This window comes from Pipistrellus hanaki, assembly GCF_964339955.1.
Source record: "Pipistrellus hanaki genome assembly, chromosome: 4".
In the NCBI taxonomy this organism is placed as follows: domain Eukaryota; kingdom Metazoa; phylum Chordata; class Mammalia; order Chiroptera; family Vespertilionidae; genus Pipistrellus; species Pipistrellus hanaki.
In genome coordinates this window covers 29,721,709-29,738,782 of record NC_140506.1, presented here as the reverse complement: position 1 = coordinate 29,738,782, position 17,074 = coordinate 29,721,709, and the positions used below count along the sequence as shown (strand labels likewise).

General features: G+C 39.3%; 2 protein-coding genes across 2 annotated transcripts in view; one reads left to right on the top strand and one right to left on the bottom strand.

The window, feature by feature from the left end:
• Positions 1-9,474, bottom strand: part of CWC27 (CWC27 spliceosome associated cyclophilin) — a 140,766-nt gene extending 131,292 nt beyond the window's left edge. Inside the window, exons 1-2 of the mRNA XM_084882169.1 lie at positions 9,214-9,474; positions 3,752-3,848 (exon numbers count right to left, since the gene is read on the bottom strand). Of these exons, the coding sequence (XP_084738295.1) occupies positions 3,752-3,848; positions 9,214-9,255 (139 nt within the window). The 5' untranslated portion in view covers positions 9,256-9,474. The remainder of the gene's footprint in view (positions 1-3,751; positions 3,849-9,213) is intronic.
• A 213-nt stretch (positions 9,475-9,687) lies between these two features.
• The window catches only part of SREK1IP1 (SREK1 interacting protein 1), a 28,097-nt gene continuing 20,710 nt past the window's right edge, over positions 9,688-17,074 (top strand). Inside the window, exons 1-2 of the mRNA XM_084882020.1 lie at positions 9,688-9,880; positions 15,608-15,655. Coding sequence (XP_084738146.1) covers positions 9,868-9,880; positions 15,608-15,655 — 61 coding nt within the window. The 5' untranslated portion in view covers positions 9,688-9,867. The remainder of the gene's footprint in view (positions 9,881-15,607; positions 15,656-17,074) is intronic.

Sequence of the window (17,074 nt, the reverse complement as noted above, 5' to 3'; positions counted from 1 at the left end):
AGAGTCATAAGGTTCCCCCTTCCCTGAATGTTAAGTAGGTTCCTAAACCAAAACCTTTTCTTCCCTACTTAGTATAAAACTAGAGGCCCAGTGCACAAAATTCATGCACAGAGGGGTTGGCAGGGAGGAGTTCCCTCAGGCCATCCTCCGCCAATCAAAGTCCAGGAGCCCTCAGGGGCAGGAGGCGACCTGGAGATCAGGGGAAGGCAACACTCCAACATACCTCTGCTGCTACCACTGCCAGCAGTGCAATTCTCGGCCAGCCCTGGTTACCTGAGCCTCAGGATGGCCCTGGACAGCTGGGCAGCCACCATCCGAGGCTTGCCTGCACCTTGGGCTGGTCCTGGGCAGCAACTTATATGTAGTATCTAAAACAATTAAACTGACAGAACCAGAGAGTAGAATGGTGGATGCTGGAGGTGGGCATGGGGGTGAGAAAACTTGGAGGATGTTGGTCAGAAGATACAAATTTTCAGTTATACAATTAATTAGCCTGGGGGATCCAATGTACAGCATGGTAAATACAGTTAATAATACTGTACTGAATACTTAAAATTTGCTAAGAGAGTAAATTCAAGTGTTCTCAGCATAAAAATATAAGGAAAGATAACTACGTGAGGTGATTGATAGGTTACTAAAATTGACTGTAGTAAACATTTCACTAGTATATACATTAAATCATCACATTGCACACCTTTAAAGATACAATTTCATCAACTGCATCTCAATAAATTTGAAAAATAAAAAGCTCAAAACTTCCCTTTAATTGTGAAAACCTTTGGGAGTCATAGCTGAGGCTATGCTTCCCCTTCCTTGTTTTCATTCATTTACTTTTAATTATGGAAACCATGTTTTAAAATATATATATAAGAATGTTACAAGATCTAGAAATATGATGACTTGTTAATAAATCATAAATAAATAAACATGGAAAGAGAATTAAAATGGGGTTCTTGCCCAGCTGGTGTGGCTCAGTGGTTGACTGTCCACCTAAGAACCAGGAGGTCAGGATTTGATTCATGGTCAGGGCACATGCCTGGGTTGTGAGCTGTTCCCCGGTAGGCAGTGTGCAGGAAGCAGCCAATCGATGATTCTCTCATTGATGTTTCTTTCTCTCTCCTTTTCCCTTCCTCTCTGAAATCAAGAAAAATATATTTTTTAAAAAATTTTAAATGGGTTCTCTGAATCATATTTTGAAAACCCTGACTTTATTCATTTACAAGTATTTTCATTTAAATTAGTCTGCTCGGCTTGAGGGTCTGCTGAATCAAGTGATGAAGGCTTAGATCTGGATGTGTTGAGTTAGTATAGGGCTGGGGTGTTGATCTGTGGGTGCCTTGGGTGGGGCCTGGATGAGGCTGGTTGACCTATTTGGAAATGTCTTTTGTGTGAAATGTATCATTGGGCATGTGGAGGTATTATTGATATGATAAAATGCTAAGTAACTGATTTACTATCTGAAAAGGGATTTACTATCAGGGAAAGGGAGGGAGGAAGAGACTGAACATTAACTGCACCTATGGATGAGGACAATGGGGGATGGAGAGGGGGCTGAGGGTGGGGTGGGAACCTGGTGGAGGGGGGAAGAAATGAGGAACCTTAGTAATAATATGAACAATAAAGATTGATTTAAAAAAATAAATAAATAAATAAATAAATAAATAAACAAACCAAAAAATAAATAAATAAATAAATTAGTCTGCTCGGGCTTCTTGTTATTCTTTGTAATGATAATTCTATCTCTCATCTGTTCAATAAAGATAACTGCTCTAGTTACTTTTCTATTCTTTCTTCTTATACTCTTAGAAACAGAGGAATGATTTCTTATTGTTGCAATTAAGTTTCATCATTACCTAACTTAAGTAACTTCTTTCTTCTTCATTGTTATATTATATCCAGATGTCCCCTGCTTCTTCCATTTGCCTGATCATAGACTGTAATCTACTATTCATTCTTTCTAATGTTTTTCTACTGTCCCTCTTCTACTGTAAAATTTGAGCTTTCGATTCTTCAAAACTTCTTTCCAGAAACAAGTCTGACTCTTCTACTGTGTTGACTATGTTGACAGTTATTTGATGCTTCTCTAACTGAACTACGTGTCTGACTCAATTTCCTTCCTGCCTGCCATAGCAATTATTAATAATGGCCTTTGCAGACTTTTTTTTCCAGCTTTCTTTTTTTCCTTTTTTGGTCTGAGTATATTTACTCCTTAGATCTTCCCTGGTATTATCTATTGTTCTAATTATCTATTGAAAGAGCTTTGACTGTGCCCTCCTATTGGATATTTTGGATTCTCTTTCACACCTTGCTCTGGACTCAAAATGCTGTTTTCTGAACCTTGATTAACCTTGTCTGGCTCTACAAATCCGATATAACTTAGGATAATGACTTACAGTAACTGGAGATATTCAAATCGATATGCAATGTATTCTAAATGCCAAGAAGTTACCAAAATATATGGAATGTTTTAGTTCTGTAAGGAAATATTCTGAAGGGGAAAACACTCAAGTGAATGTATAATTCTGTGAAGTCTGTTAAAAAGAAAAATACTGCCTATCTCTCAGGTGGTTGGAGTTTCATCCTATGCACCACAATGGTTGCAAGTTTGATCACTGGTTGGGGCGAGTACGGAAGGCAACTGATTGATGTTTTTCTCTCATACCAATGTCTGTCTGTCTCTCTCTCTCTTGCTCTCTCTCTCTCTCTCTCTCTCTCTCTCTCTCTCTCAAATCAATAAACATATCCTTGGGTGAGGATTAAACAGAAAAAGAAAAATAGTCACTTTATGACTCAAATCTAAAAAAATACTAGAGGCATTGAATGCTAAGTGGAAAGCTTCATAGAGAAAGTGAAATTTTGAACAGACATTAAAAAGTAGGTAGACTTAAGCAGAAAAAAAGAGAAAGTATTCCAAATAGGAAACTGAAGATATGAAGAAATTGAGCATTTGAAGCAGGTATGCATCTATGGTCATACCACCCTGAATGTGCCCGATCTCATCTTATCTGAAGGAGGTCTGAGGATATGTGTGAAAGTGGGAATGAAAATAAACTGCTTCAGGAGGTAAAGATGATCAACTAACACCATGGGGCTATTGAGTGCAATAAAAATAAAGTTGAAAAGCTAGGAAGCCATGCTGCCTAAAGATTCAACTACCAGATGAATAAAGAAGAGGGTAAAGATATTAAAGATGAGTGGGAGGAAGACCAAGTAAAAGGCAATTACAATTAGGTGAAAGTCAAGGCAGACTGGAGAATAACCTGGTAAATTTGGTTTTACACTGGTTTTAGTTTTAACTGACACTGGAAGATTTGAAGAGAAAAGTCCACTTGGCAATTTGATATGTAAATTAGCACTAAGACGAGAAGAAATGGCTGGAATTCTATATTTAATAGTCGTTTGAATGAAGTAGCAACTCAAGAGTAAAGGCAATGGAGAACTAGAGGCAATCTTAGGAAATGCCCATATTTAGAGGATGAAAGAAAGAAATGGAAAATAGCCACGGACACCAGAAAGGATCAAAGTATCATATGGTGAGTAAATTCCTCTGTTAAAGATGTAGAGATTTATTTACTAATTTTTATCTCCTCTCTTTCCTGAAACATAGTTCAACACCTTATCACTTCTTTTAACTCTTATCATTCATTACCACTATTTAACACCAGTCTTCAATGTTGTAGAAAAACACACTGCAGTTTGTGTATTTATACAAAATTTATCCTACAGAATAAAGCTCAAGAATTATGATTACCTTCCAAACAAAGCTGAATGAAATTTCTGCAAGCTTTAGGTGCTTCTTTTGACCACAGCTCTATATCGATATCTCCAGCTGTAGTTTTCAATAAAACCTGTAGAAAGAATAGAACCTCATTACATCAAATTATCATTTTGCTTGATAATCAGTTGAATGACCTATCAACTTTGAAGCATTCTCTAATGAGTTTTCAGTTTTAAAATAAAAATTAGAAACTTTGCTTGGCTTGTGTTTTTATACTCATAAAAATTTCAACTATTCATGTAAGTCACTGTACATTTGTAGCTTTCAAATACCATTTTCAGAACTAGTTTAAGATTTAAGAAAAATAGCATACACCTTGTTCAATCAAAGAAAAAAGCTCATTCACTTAAAAATCAGTAATTTAAACTTATTTTAATCAAGATAGTTTCCCAAAGCATTTCTTCTAATAAAATTGGTATAGCAAATTAAGAAATTAAAGAACAATGAACACATGAAATTGTGAAACTATAAGACAATTTTACAATTACTGTTTTACATATAAAAATTTTCTCATTCAAACTCATAAATGATAACGTTTATAAAGAAATAATAGTCTTAATCTAATTCTGGGTTATAATTAAAATTCTATGCCTGAAAATCACCATCTACAGTAAATGGAATCTTTTGATAACCTCCTTTCTACCAGCTCATAAAGGCAGTTATTCCTTGAAGCAACCAGCCATCTTTCAACAATCAGAACCCCTACTGACCCCATAGGAAGAAATGGCTGTTAACCATTTTATTAATAAACTAGAGGCCCGATGCACAAAATTCGTGCACTGGGGGGAGGGGGTGTCCCTCAGCCTGGCCTGCCCCCTCTCACAGTCCAGGAGCCCTCAGGGGATGTCCTACTGACATTGTAGGACATTTATTTTCTAAAACTCCTTTACTAATTTCCACAAATTTTTTTAAACTGGAATTTAGAAGTCGTTAAGCTAAGCCCCACCACCCAATACATTATACAAATGCCTCAAAGAAATTGTAAATTGCCCAGAGTTTGAGAGCTTATTAATAGCAAAGCAGGAATAACATTTCTCTCATTCCTTCTTCATCCAATGTATTTTTGCTCAGTTGCCTTTCAATTTGTTTCAGAAGCCCAGATATTACCATAATTTATATGACATTGATGAATTTATTATATGCTTTTGGGCTTTTATTAGCTTCATAGTTCTTTCATACATATTCTTTAATGACCATGGGGGTGGAGAGGTGGAAATATCTATATTATGGTAGTTTTTATTTTAAAAATATAGTATTATATTATTGATTTCAGAGAAGAAAGGAGAGGGAAAGAGATAGAAACATCAATGATGAGAGAGAATCATCGATCAGATGCCTGGGGACTGGGGAGAGAACCCACAACCTTTTGGTGCACAGGGCAATGCTCAAAAACTGACCCACACTGGCCAGGGTGAGGAAGTGAACTTATATGTTTCTTTTTATATATTAAATACGGCATTTAAACTAAGACAAAATAAATACAAAGAGAAATATGTAGATTTTCTCCCTGTATCTCATGGATAATTTTCCACACCTCTGGAGTGTGTGCTCACTGGTTTAGAAACTACTGTTCTAAAAAACAATCGAATGCACATCACTCCCATTCCTTTACAGGCTCGAGTCAGGCTGCCCAAATTCAAATACTGACCCATGTGCTTATAAAGGATAAGGTAGCTTCCTTACCTTAGGCATGATGTCTAACATTCCTGTGTCTCAATTTCCTTATCTAAAACTAAGAATAAGAATAATCTTGTAGCTTTGTTGTGATGATGAAGTGAGTTATTATACATAGATTGCTTGGAACAGCACCTGACAAAATAGTAAATGCTCAAAAAATGGTAGCTATTATTGTTGTCATTATTTTCATACAAATTTTTTGGACACATACCACTTACACCTCCTAAAAAGAATGCATAAAAGTAAGGTTGGGTCACCTTGCTTACCAGGGTTTCTTAACCTTCACTGATAAGCTACTGAATTAAAAAAAAAAGACCAGTGGCTCCCTCCTCCTTTGGCCACACATACATTCCTATTGGCTATTATGTTTTGTCAGCCATCAATAGCTTCCTTTCTTTTTTGTTAATCTTCACATGAGAATACTTTTTCCATTGGGTTTTCTTTTCTTTTTTTCTTTTGAGAGAATGGAAGGGAAGAGGAAGGAGAGAAACATCACTGTGAGAGGGACACCTCTCCCACTTGTCCCAATCAGGTTGGGGAACAAACTGAAACCCAGGTATGTGCCCTTGACTGGAAATCCAACTTGCAGCCATTCAGTGCGGAGGCCACTGGCCAGGGCAGTGGTCCCTTTTCTTAAAGCTTCTAAATGAAACAATACTTTGATAGTAAAAAGCTACCTAAGAATAAATGTTAATATATAATTTACATTAAATTATTGTATGTGGAAATTTAATCTTCAGTGAATAAGGATATTTCTATCAAGTAGTTCATTTCTGTGTCATCATGCATCAATTACTTCTAAGAGAAGTATTATACTCTTTGAAGAGAGGAATTTTGTCCCTGTTATTCTGAATATCTCCATATCCTTTCAGTACTTAATGTAACATTAGAGTATAAACACTACACAAACATTTATTGAGCAAACTTATTACATCTGGCCAAAACCGGTTTGGCTCAATGGATAGAGCGTCGGCTTGGGGACTGAAAGGTCCCGGGTTCGATTCCGGTCAAGGGCATGTACCTTGGTTGCGGGCATATCCCCAGTAGGGGGTGTGCAAGAGGCAGCTGATCGATGACTCTCTCTCATCGATGTTTCTAACTCTCTTTCTCTCTCCCTTCCTCTCTGTACAAAATCAATAAAATATATTTTAAAAAAAACAAAAAAAAACTTATTACATCTGCTTTGAATTCTTTCCATACCAAAAATATTTGTAAGAGTTTTTTTATTGATTTTTAGAGGAAGAAGAAGGGAGAAAGAAAGAGAAACATTGATGTGAGAGTGAAACATCGATTAGCTGCCTCCTGCACACTTCCTATTGGGGATGGATTTCACAATTCAGGCATGTGCCCTAACCAGGAATCAACCTAGCAAACTTTTGACAAAGTCCAATCAATTGAGCCACACCTGCCATGGCTCCAAGTAGGTTCTGTACCTACTTTGGTACAGAACTTAGTAACTTCAATGTCTTCACTCAGCCTTATGCTGGAAAAAAAAAGTCCAAAATTGTTTTTGAAGTAAGACTTGAGTCATGCCTGATATTCTCCCTCAGTCCAATTCTGTTCAGAAGGACAATATTTATCACTGTTTGCAGACACAAATTTGCTTGATTATTTGGTCAATATATATTTCACTCAACCAATTCCATTATAATAGGGACAATGGTGGTTTTTCTTTTCATTTGTATCTAAAACCAAACATAGAGCCAGGCAGCTGCTAGATGCTCAATAAATACTTTTAGAATGAAAGATCTCCTGTTCAGGCAATACCTTTGTTAAAGATTTTCATCTTTATGACCATATAAAATCTTCCTCCAGAGTAAAGCAACTAAATTTGCCCTTGACAAGCAGCAGTATAACCACAAACGCACTGATGCTGGATATTTATCAGAAGAGAGAAATAATATTAATTAATCCATTCATTCAGTACATATTTGAACATTCCTACCATGTGTCAAGTACCATTCTTATATGTTTATCTCGGCTTTTGTAGGGGAGGAGAAAGGTAAAGGGAGGAGACAATCTCTCTATATAAAAGCCTAAGTGACTGGCCGACTGGCCGGTAGCTATGACGCGCACTGACCACCAGGGAACAGACGCTCAATACAGGAGAGGAAACCACAGGCATGGAAACATGGAACAGACTGATGAATCTCAGAGAGAAGGGTGAAAGTGAAGAGATTAACCAAAGATCTTACATGCATACTATTAGAGACTCAGTGCACAAATTCGTGCACCAGTGGGGTCCCTCGGCCTGGCCTGCACCCTCTCACAACCCAGGACCCCTCGAGGGATGCTGGAGAGCAGGTTTTAGCCAGATCCCCACAAGCCAGGCCAAGGGACCCCACTGATGAACGAATCAGTGCACCGGGCCTCTAGTAAACAATAGAAAAAAACTAAAGGGGTTAAAGGGACAAAGCAATGCTGGGATGCAGAACATAAATGAGGTTTGCTATTTTATAAAAGAGTAGGTAGGCAAGGCCTCTGTGAAAGTGACATTTGCCCAGGCTAAAAAATATACTAGTATTAGAGAAAGGAACCACAAGTGTGAAGACCCTGCCTACCAATATAGGCAATGAAATCAATCCCTACCAGTATTTATCAACTGGGGATAAAAAAAAAATAAAAAAAAAAAATTGGAAATAAAAAAAAGTTAGCTATTCTGGGTTTTCACAATGATATAGGGTAAGAGTGAAGAGTAAAGAAAAGTTCAAACCACCAAGAATTAAAGTAATTGCTTTGCCCAAAATAACTACTAAAGTTTTTGCTGGGGCTGTCAATTACAAAACTTCCATTATTCTTTTCAAATTGCCCTCATTATATTACCAAATGTCAATCAACAAAAGATTGCATGCGTATCATGATATAGTCATGCAACAGAATTATATCTGATATAAACTTAGTTCACCCTAATTCAGTCCCACTGTTTTCTACATTTTGCTAGTTCATTATGTTTCATATGTGATGATAAAGACTAGGTCTTGGATTAACTCAGGTGATATCTATTACATCACTGACTCCTCTACTTCATACCGCATATGAACGCCTCGGAAGAGAACTGAGACACCGTGACGCTCAAATCAATCAGAAAAGTATTCTTCCATTCCAATGTGGGAACGTTTCCCATGCCCCACTTCCTGTGACTGACAATGATCTCATGTTTTAAGACCAGCAATATACCTCATCCATGAAGCTTTCCCCTAACTTCCCAGCTGCTCACTTCTCAGTACTCCATAAGCAACATGCTCCTCTCTCATAAGCACGCCTACCAGACATGTCATAAGATTTTTCTCTTTACCTGTCTGCCTCCAAACTAAACCATAAGCTCGTCCTGGGCAACAACTAGACCTTATCCATCCGTCTTTGTATCCCCAACACCTAGTACAGTATCAGGTGCCTAGTTCAATGGTTGCAGACAAAATGGAGAAAGAGAAGTGAGTAAAGATAAAAAAAAAAACAACAACAATAAGTCAAATGTGTTCATGTATTTAGGTTTTTACCTAAGACCCCCTGCCTGCATGAGTTGGGCTGAAGCAGGAAACAGGACCACAAGCTGGTCGATGGAGAAATGTCCACTTGGGGACTTTTTCAAAGTGTGCCTATGCTGAGAAGTGCCAACAGATGGTTTTCCGATGCCATCCTGATCAGAGGCCGGAGGAAGGACAAGCCTCCTGACCTGGGGATCCTTCCCAATCCTAGAACTCCCTTCCTCGGTGAGGTACCACTCCGGGGGACCCAGGTGTCCTAGGCGGGGATCTCACCTTCCCGTTGGTGGGAGGCTCCTGGATGTAGATATTGCTCATGCTGGTCAATGCTCAGGACTCTGCTCCTCACTGAGGAGGGACCGCGGGGGGCCGGTCCCCTAAAATTATCCACTTATCACACTTCCTTTCGGTCGTTCGGTCGCGGGAGAGCTCCAGTCTGTCAATATCCCGAAAGAAAACGACACTCAACCCTCTCTAGGCCCGCAGCTAGCCTCTCACGGACGCCGCCATGTTGCTCCGGGATCCGAGCACCGCTAACCCTGAGGAGGGGGAGTCTAATGTCCTTTAGGGAAAGAGAAAAAAGCATTAAGCCCCTATCTAGATAACTTAAATTTCTATTAAAACTTTTAAAATAACGATTCCTAATTCTTGGTGGTGTTTACTTTTTCTACATGCGTATGCAGGTGTCCTTGCTCCCCCGCAACTTGCAGGAATGGTTTGGCCCGTGTGCTCGGCAATAGGATCCCCCCGGAAACCGCGCCGGCGGCTGCTTGGTTCCCCGCGGCCAGAGTCTCAGAGGGCCTCCCCGCGCTGTCGCCCGGGAGCCAAGAAGACGCCACCCGGGCAGCCCCTTGTCCTCGCAGCCGGCGGCGGGAAGCGAGCGTGGCCTCCGAAGCCTAGGGGGATCCTGCGATCCCTTTCACCAGCGCCATGGCAGTCCCAGGTGAGGAGCGAACAGCAGGCCCCCCGGGCTTGAGCGGGAGGAAGGAAGCGGGGAGCGGGGGGTAGGTTGGGGTGCGCAGGGTGAGGAGGAGCGCCCATTGGGGCTTCAGAAGGAGGCTTTACAAGGAGCAGGTTCGTTCTGTTTACGTGAAAAAGTTCACCCTCCAAAAAATAAACTCCGCTGGGAAGTAGGAAAGAAAGAAACTGCCTACCCCGCCCCGGCCAAGCTCCAAGTGCATTGGATGGCCCCGGGAAGGGGGGGTGCGGGAGGGGCAGTCAGTAGGCCTGGCTGGCGGGTGGCCGACAGGAGCTGACATGGCTTGAAAATAAATAAAAAATAAAAAATAAATAAAAACTCGGGGTGGGGACGCTCCGGGTGCACCCTAGCCGGAGGCATTGTCCGCGGTGGAAGGCGCGGGGACGGAGCGGGCGCCGGGGTTCTCTTCCTGGTTGGGGTGCCTAGGGGCTCTGTGGCTTCGCCCTAAGGGGCCTCCGTTTCAGCATCTGCGGACCTCTGTCTGTGGTTACCAACAGCCACCAGGTTCTGTGTGCAGGGGGTGGGGTGGGGGGCGACCCCAAAACAGGGAACCCTGCGAAGTAAGTGCTTCAGAGACTTCCCGTCCACAATCACAAGCTCACCTGGAAGTTCTGGTAGGAGAGGCATCCCCTGAACCCGGTTTTGCCAGGATGTTTTTAGGGAACACTGCAGGCAGGAGATACTGATATTTTGAGGAATGTGCTCCCCTCTCTCCCTACTTCTCACCCCACCCCTTCACCCCCCAACACAAACACACACACACACACACACACACACACACACACACACGGGGACCTTGGAGATTGGCAGTGCACTTTAGCATAGAAAAGACTGAGAAATAATGTGGTTCAAAAGTTACAACTTTGTTTCAGCCTACCCTCCCCAGTATTGTGTGACTGCGTTTGTTCTGCACCTTATTTTACAGAGGGCTGCTATGGTTAAAGTTACTGTAGTTTGGGGAAGAACACAGGGGGAACTGTGAGAGAGGAAACATACACTCATTCGTACACCTGGTTTTTCTTCTTAAGTGCGTGCTAGGCGCTGTCCTTGCTGAGCATTGGGAATACATTGGTGAGCAAGACGGTTCTTATTCAAACTAAACTTACTGAATAGCGGTAAAGAGTGAAAAAGGCACCAGAAACTCAGCCCAGTGTATGGCGGGGAATATACAAAACCTGAAGTGGTGCAGGAGGGGCGGGGTGGTGGGAGGGGCAGCTGCAGTCAGAGGGACTGGGTTACGGAACACAGAAGAGAAAACATGTGAGAGGAGGAAATGAAAGATGTTCTCTATGGGTGGGGCTCAGAATATACACGGGAGAGAAGTGGGAAATTAACTGGAGAGATACCAGCAGCTAGAATTTAGGACGCTTTTGCTACGTGTCAGACACTGTGTCACACATCGGGTTTTATCTCTTCTTAACATTCACACAGTGAAACAGGTACTGTATTAGCATTTCCACTTTATATGTGAGGACACCGAGGGACAGAGAAATCAAGTAACTTGCCTGTTTTGAGACAGCTAGTAAAGTGACAGGTCAGTCTGGCTCCTGAGACCCTGTGGGCTTTGTACATTTTGCCATGTTACAATGTAAATCACACGGTCGTTTCGAGCTCTTAAAGGATCTTGTAAGAGTGACAGAGTTTGAATGTTTTCCTGAGATGGATAGGAAGCCTTTTAAAGGTTTTATTGTAAAACAGATGCACATTTTGGAAAGATCATTCTGACTGCGTATTGGATTGGAGGGGAGCTATTTTGAAGGCAAAGTCGCCAGTTAGAAGTCATCCTGGTATGCTATGATGATGCTGCAGGGGTGGTCTCAGTAGGAAAGGAGAGAAGCGGAGAAATTAGATGTTTTTGGTAGTAGAATTACTGGGAATTACCAACGCAGGTGTGCAAGAGAAGAAATGAGGTATAGCTGGGTTTCCCTATTAGGTAATTGGGAGGACATAGTCACTAAAATAGACAGCCCCGGAGAAGGAGCAGGTTTTGGGGTGTGATGATAACCAGTCTGAAGCCTTTGGTGAGGTGTCGTCAGCCATAGGAATGGCAATATCTAATAACTGATAAAATTTGTAGCTTAGAAAGAAGCCAGAGCCACAATAATGTCATCCACACGTGTAATAACAGGCCATGCACGTGGATGCCATTGCTCAGGTGGAGTGTGTAGCGTGCGAAGGGAAGGTCTGTAGCTGAAGCTGAGGATATGCGAGGGGCTGTCAGAGAGAAGCCCGTGTGCCTGGTAGATTATCTGCACATCCTGAGAGGCCAAGTCTGCCCTGGCATCTGCACACACAGCTGCATCCAAAGCCGGCCTGCTGTCACTGTCAGTGTCATCACTTAAGCAAATGTTTTGAGCACCTACATGGTATAGGCACTCTAAGGGACACAGAGTCACAGTCTCTACCCTCATAAGACTTACCTATTAATGAAAATACACTGCTTAAGAAAGAGGACAGAAGTGATTTTTTTTTTTGAAGTCCTTATTGAAATTCCTTTTAACCTAGACCACAGGTATAGATATGTTAACTTTCTTTCAATTCAAAATAATAGGTTAAAATGTAATAATCTTAAATGGTGCCATTATGCTAGATGTAAGAGAGATAAACTATTTAAACCAAGCATGTCAAACTCACGGCCCGTAACGAATATTTTTGCGGCCCAGCCAATATAACAATATGTAAGAAACGTTTTAATAAACATTTCGTAACTTAATTTTTACAATATCCTTTTATACGTAGTTATTAATAACGAACGACAATGTTCGCTGATGACTGATGACTATAATTGTGTTGCATTCATTTCCCTTACATGCCTTATGTACAGGTGCACCATTTCTCTCCACTAATACTACCATGTTTCCCTGAAAATAAGACCTACTTACAGGTTTCCTTCTGAGTGAAATATAAGGCATCCTCCCGAAAATAAGGCCCCCCCTAGGCTAAACATGAGAGATTTGGTCCACTGATTCTGAAAGAAATGGAGTCACAAGAAATTCACCAGGAAATTCAGGAATTGGATTGTTATGATGATGTTCCAGAAGATGATGACATGATTGTCATTGAATAAATGAGTAAATTCTTAATACTGTAGGATTCACAGTTTGTCTGGTTTGTGTTGACAACTACTGTACTACCGTACCGTATACAGGTAATAAATTTCCTTTATTTTCATTTAACAATAAATGTGTACCATATTCTTCTTCATGGAAAAATAAGACATCCCCTGAAAATAAGACCTAGCGCATCTTTGGGAGCAAAATAATCGGGGATACAGGGTAGCAGCGAATATTTTAGCAGCCGATAGCCACATCATTACTCTTGTACTGACTTGTTTGGTGTGCGCAACAGGAAATACCTCGCTTTTAGAGAACAAGAAAAATAGGTTTATTTGCGTTATGCTTACTAATTTGTGCAGTTATTCACTGTCTGGTAAGTTTATGTTAGAAAAATATTTTTTATTAAAATGTTCTATTATTTTATGTGAACGATTACTTATTTATTTAAGCTCTGTGTATTCAGCATGTCTATCAAAATAAACCTAAGTTTCTATGAAAATTGAAGCTTTGTTTTTTTGCGGCCCACATAAACTTAAACCTTGTTTATTTGGCCTGTGTTAGCCTTTGAGTTTGACATGCTTGGCTTAAACCCAGCAAAAAAAAAAAGAAGAAGAAGAAGAAGGTAATAGGCATGACAGCACTGCAGAAAGATAATGCAAGTGCCATTAGAAAATATAGACACAGAAAATGGTAAGGTAATTTCTTGATCGATCCAGATAGCGTATTAAAGGTAATAGGGCTCCATCAGAAACGTTTTGAGATAATCATCAAGAAGGACAAGTATTGTTATGCCTTTTATTTGTAGGTGTAATGATCCTATGGATTCAGCATGGCATGGCCTGGGTGGTTGAACCAGTGATTATTACAAGGCATGACTATAAAGTAACGAGGCTGCTTCCACAATGAAAACCAGCCTCGCCGATTCTGTGATCACATGCCTCAGCTGTTTTTCCACAGCATTCTGTTTAAGCTTACCCCATTATGTAACTAACAATGAAGTACGTGCTCTCCTGGTAAGGGAAATCATAGGCTCTCAGTGGTTATTAAAGAAATTACATTTAAACACGGGTTTCGGTGAAGTTTACTTTCTTCTACAAACTGCGTGAAATTCGTCCTGGCACTCATTTTAATGAGTTTCCATTCCCCAGGAAGAGTTGACCTGGCACAGTTGGCATCTCTGTTACTGATGTGGTTGGCATCTCTGTTACTGATGTGGTTGGCACAATTTCCCCTTCGGGGAAATCTACATAGCCAGGTAGGGTTTTCTGTAGCCAAATTAAGGTTACATCTGATATGTCAAAATGAGTGAAATTCTTAAAACACATTACTAGAGCATCTTAGTCATAGAAGAATTCTGAGTCTCACTACATCCAGTCTTCTCACTCAGAAGTCATTTCTTTTCTCTCAAGTCTATGCTGCACATTGCTGCTGAAATAATGTTCCTAAATCATATGTCTGATCCTATCATAGACTCGTACTTGTGAATTTAGTGTTTCTCTTCATGTGACTTACCCTTTCCGAGGCTCCATTGCCTTGTCTCTGTAATGGAGGCATTGTGATAAATTGCTGTGATGCCAAAGCTCCCATATCTGCAAGAATGAAGTGCTTGTCCTGCTACGCTGTCCTCCCATGTTTAGTTATAAATGAGTTAATTTCTTTCTTTTTTCTTTTTTTTTAGTTTCTAATATAACCTCAGGTGACGTCATTTTAGATCTGTCATTAAAAACATTTTTATTTTTTTGTAGGAATGGTAATGGTGCATTTAGGACTGTTTTATTTTATTTATTTTTTTTTTTATTAAATTATTATCTGTGTACATATTTTAACATTGGCCCCCCCCCATACATACCCTCCCTCCCCAGAGTTTTGTGTCCATTGGTTGTACTTATATGCATGTATACAGGACTGTTTTATTTAGGACTGTTTTATTCAATACTATTCAGCATCAATGGTTTCTATGGATACATATTTCATATTGACTTGGATTATCTGAGCTTTTTTTTTCAACGTGCAATTATTTCATATTGAAAGAGCCTCAGATTTTATTATTAATCCAGTTTTATTCCACAATTCTGCTACAAGCACAGCGTATGTGTTCCTACTGTATGCAATAAGAACCATAACATGAGATTGGGCACAATACTCAAAAACCTCATCCCTGATACATAAAAAAATAATAGGAACCTGATGAAAATAGTGATATAATTTTGCACATCTTAATTGGTTAAAAGATACATAAAAATGCAATAAATACCTTTAAAAGACCTGAAGTTTGCAGCTGGTGTGTTGTTTTGAAGTAATGGTAGGAAGGTGATGATATTAAATCCGATGGAAAGTTCTCACACCAGATGTGTATGGGCACTGCTCACAACACACACAGTGCAGCATATGTTGGAGCTGCATTTGTTGAATTAGAGAAAAATATGTTCTTAAAGTATTTGTTAAAAGAAGTAATTTGAGTAAACTGACTTTTTCAACAATTCCTAATAAATGTAATGGAGTAATCTTATTAAACTAGGTTGAGATTTTTTTTTTTTTTTTAGAAATAAATTCTTTAAGTGATTTTTTAAAAATGAAAAAATTTTTATGTTTTTACTTTATATGTCTCCTAAAATATTATCCATTTGTATTTTAGGTTGCAACAAGGATAGTGTTCGAGCAGGGTGTAAAAAATGTGGCTACCGTAAGTACATTAAAAATAACCTTCTGTATGGTGAATTACTACTTTATTGGACAGTGTGATTTAGCATCCAGATTTCATGGCCTTGCGCACAGACACTTCTTCAGTCCTGTTATTTAGTGCACATTTGCAGATGACTTAGAAATGTATCTGTCAGACTAATTGATGAAACATTTTTTATTTGTTGAACTCACTCTTCTATATGAGAGTGAAAATGGACCCAGAATTTCTGCTCACAGTCAAAATTTGGTTTAAATGGCCCATTAATCTCTATTATGATTAATGGAATGGAAAAGTAAGCTTTAACAAGTGTAATTATATACTCAGAATTTGTCATTATGTATTATAAACAGCTATTTGTCTAGTTAAATGTAGCAATCCCTAAGGCTTTGATAAAGCTGAAATAATATTTGCTGTTTTTTAAGATGTTTGGAGACCATGCAAATGAGCCTGGATTGTTGTTAATGTCATAAATTGTTTTTTAACAAAATAAAGGTGATTTTAAAAAAAAGATTTCCATGCAAGAGCACATGATAAAAAAGCAATCTAGTCATTGATATTATTCATCAGAAGGATTCAGAATAAAAGCACAGTAGGAGAACCAACTCACATGCTTCCAATCAAAGGCTGGAATTTGGATCAAAGGAAGCTTGGTCAATTAACAAAGTGGGTATATAAGTATACGTATTCTTCATATACATAAAAACTTTTGAAGAATGTACTTGTATATAAAGAATGAGTGCAATGAAATCTTTTCTGTTGTTCAAATTTGTTTATATTTATTTACTTTGTTTACTTCTAAATCCTTGCTAATTTCTATGTCTCATTGTTTTATTCAAGATTTAAGAACCCTCTATATATATTGTATTTATTTCAAATCCAGAATAGATTGCCAGTCTGTATACTATCAGTTTATCTACTTGGACTTCTTTTAACTTAACACCTGTAGGGAAACAATTAAAATCTTTTTTTTTTTTTTAAGTAGGATATTTGTTGTTCTAGTCTCGTCGTTGCTATTTATTTTAGACATTAATAGAAGCATCTGTAGTAATTAGACATTTGAAACAATATTTTTATTGATTTTCAGAGACATGGAGAGAGAGAGAGAGAGAGAGAGAGAGAGAGAGAGAGAGAGAGAGAGAGAGATCTGCTTGATCTGCTTCCTGCCTGCCCCCTACCAGGGATTGAGCTCACAACCTGGGCATGCACCCTTACTGGGATCCAACCAGCATCCTCTCGGTGCATGGGATGATGACCAATCAGCTGAGCCACACTGGCCAAGGCAGAATTTTTTTTAGAGGAGTCTAGTAAGGAAATAGTGCTGATAGTCTTCCAAGTTGAGTTCTGCTTGATTTTTCAGATCATTGATTTTAGTGATTAAGTTATTAAACAACTTCTAATTGTCTCCTGTGGGAAAGTTTA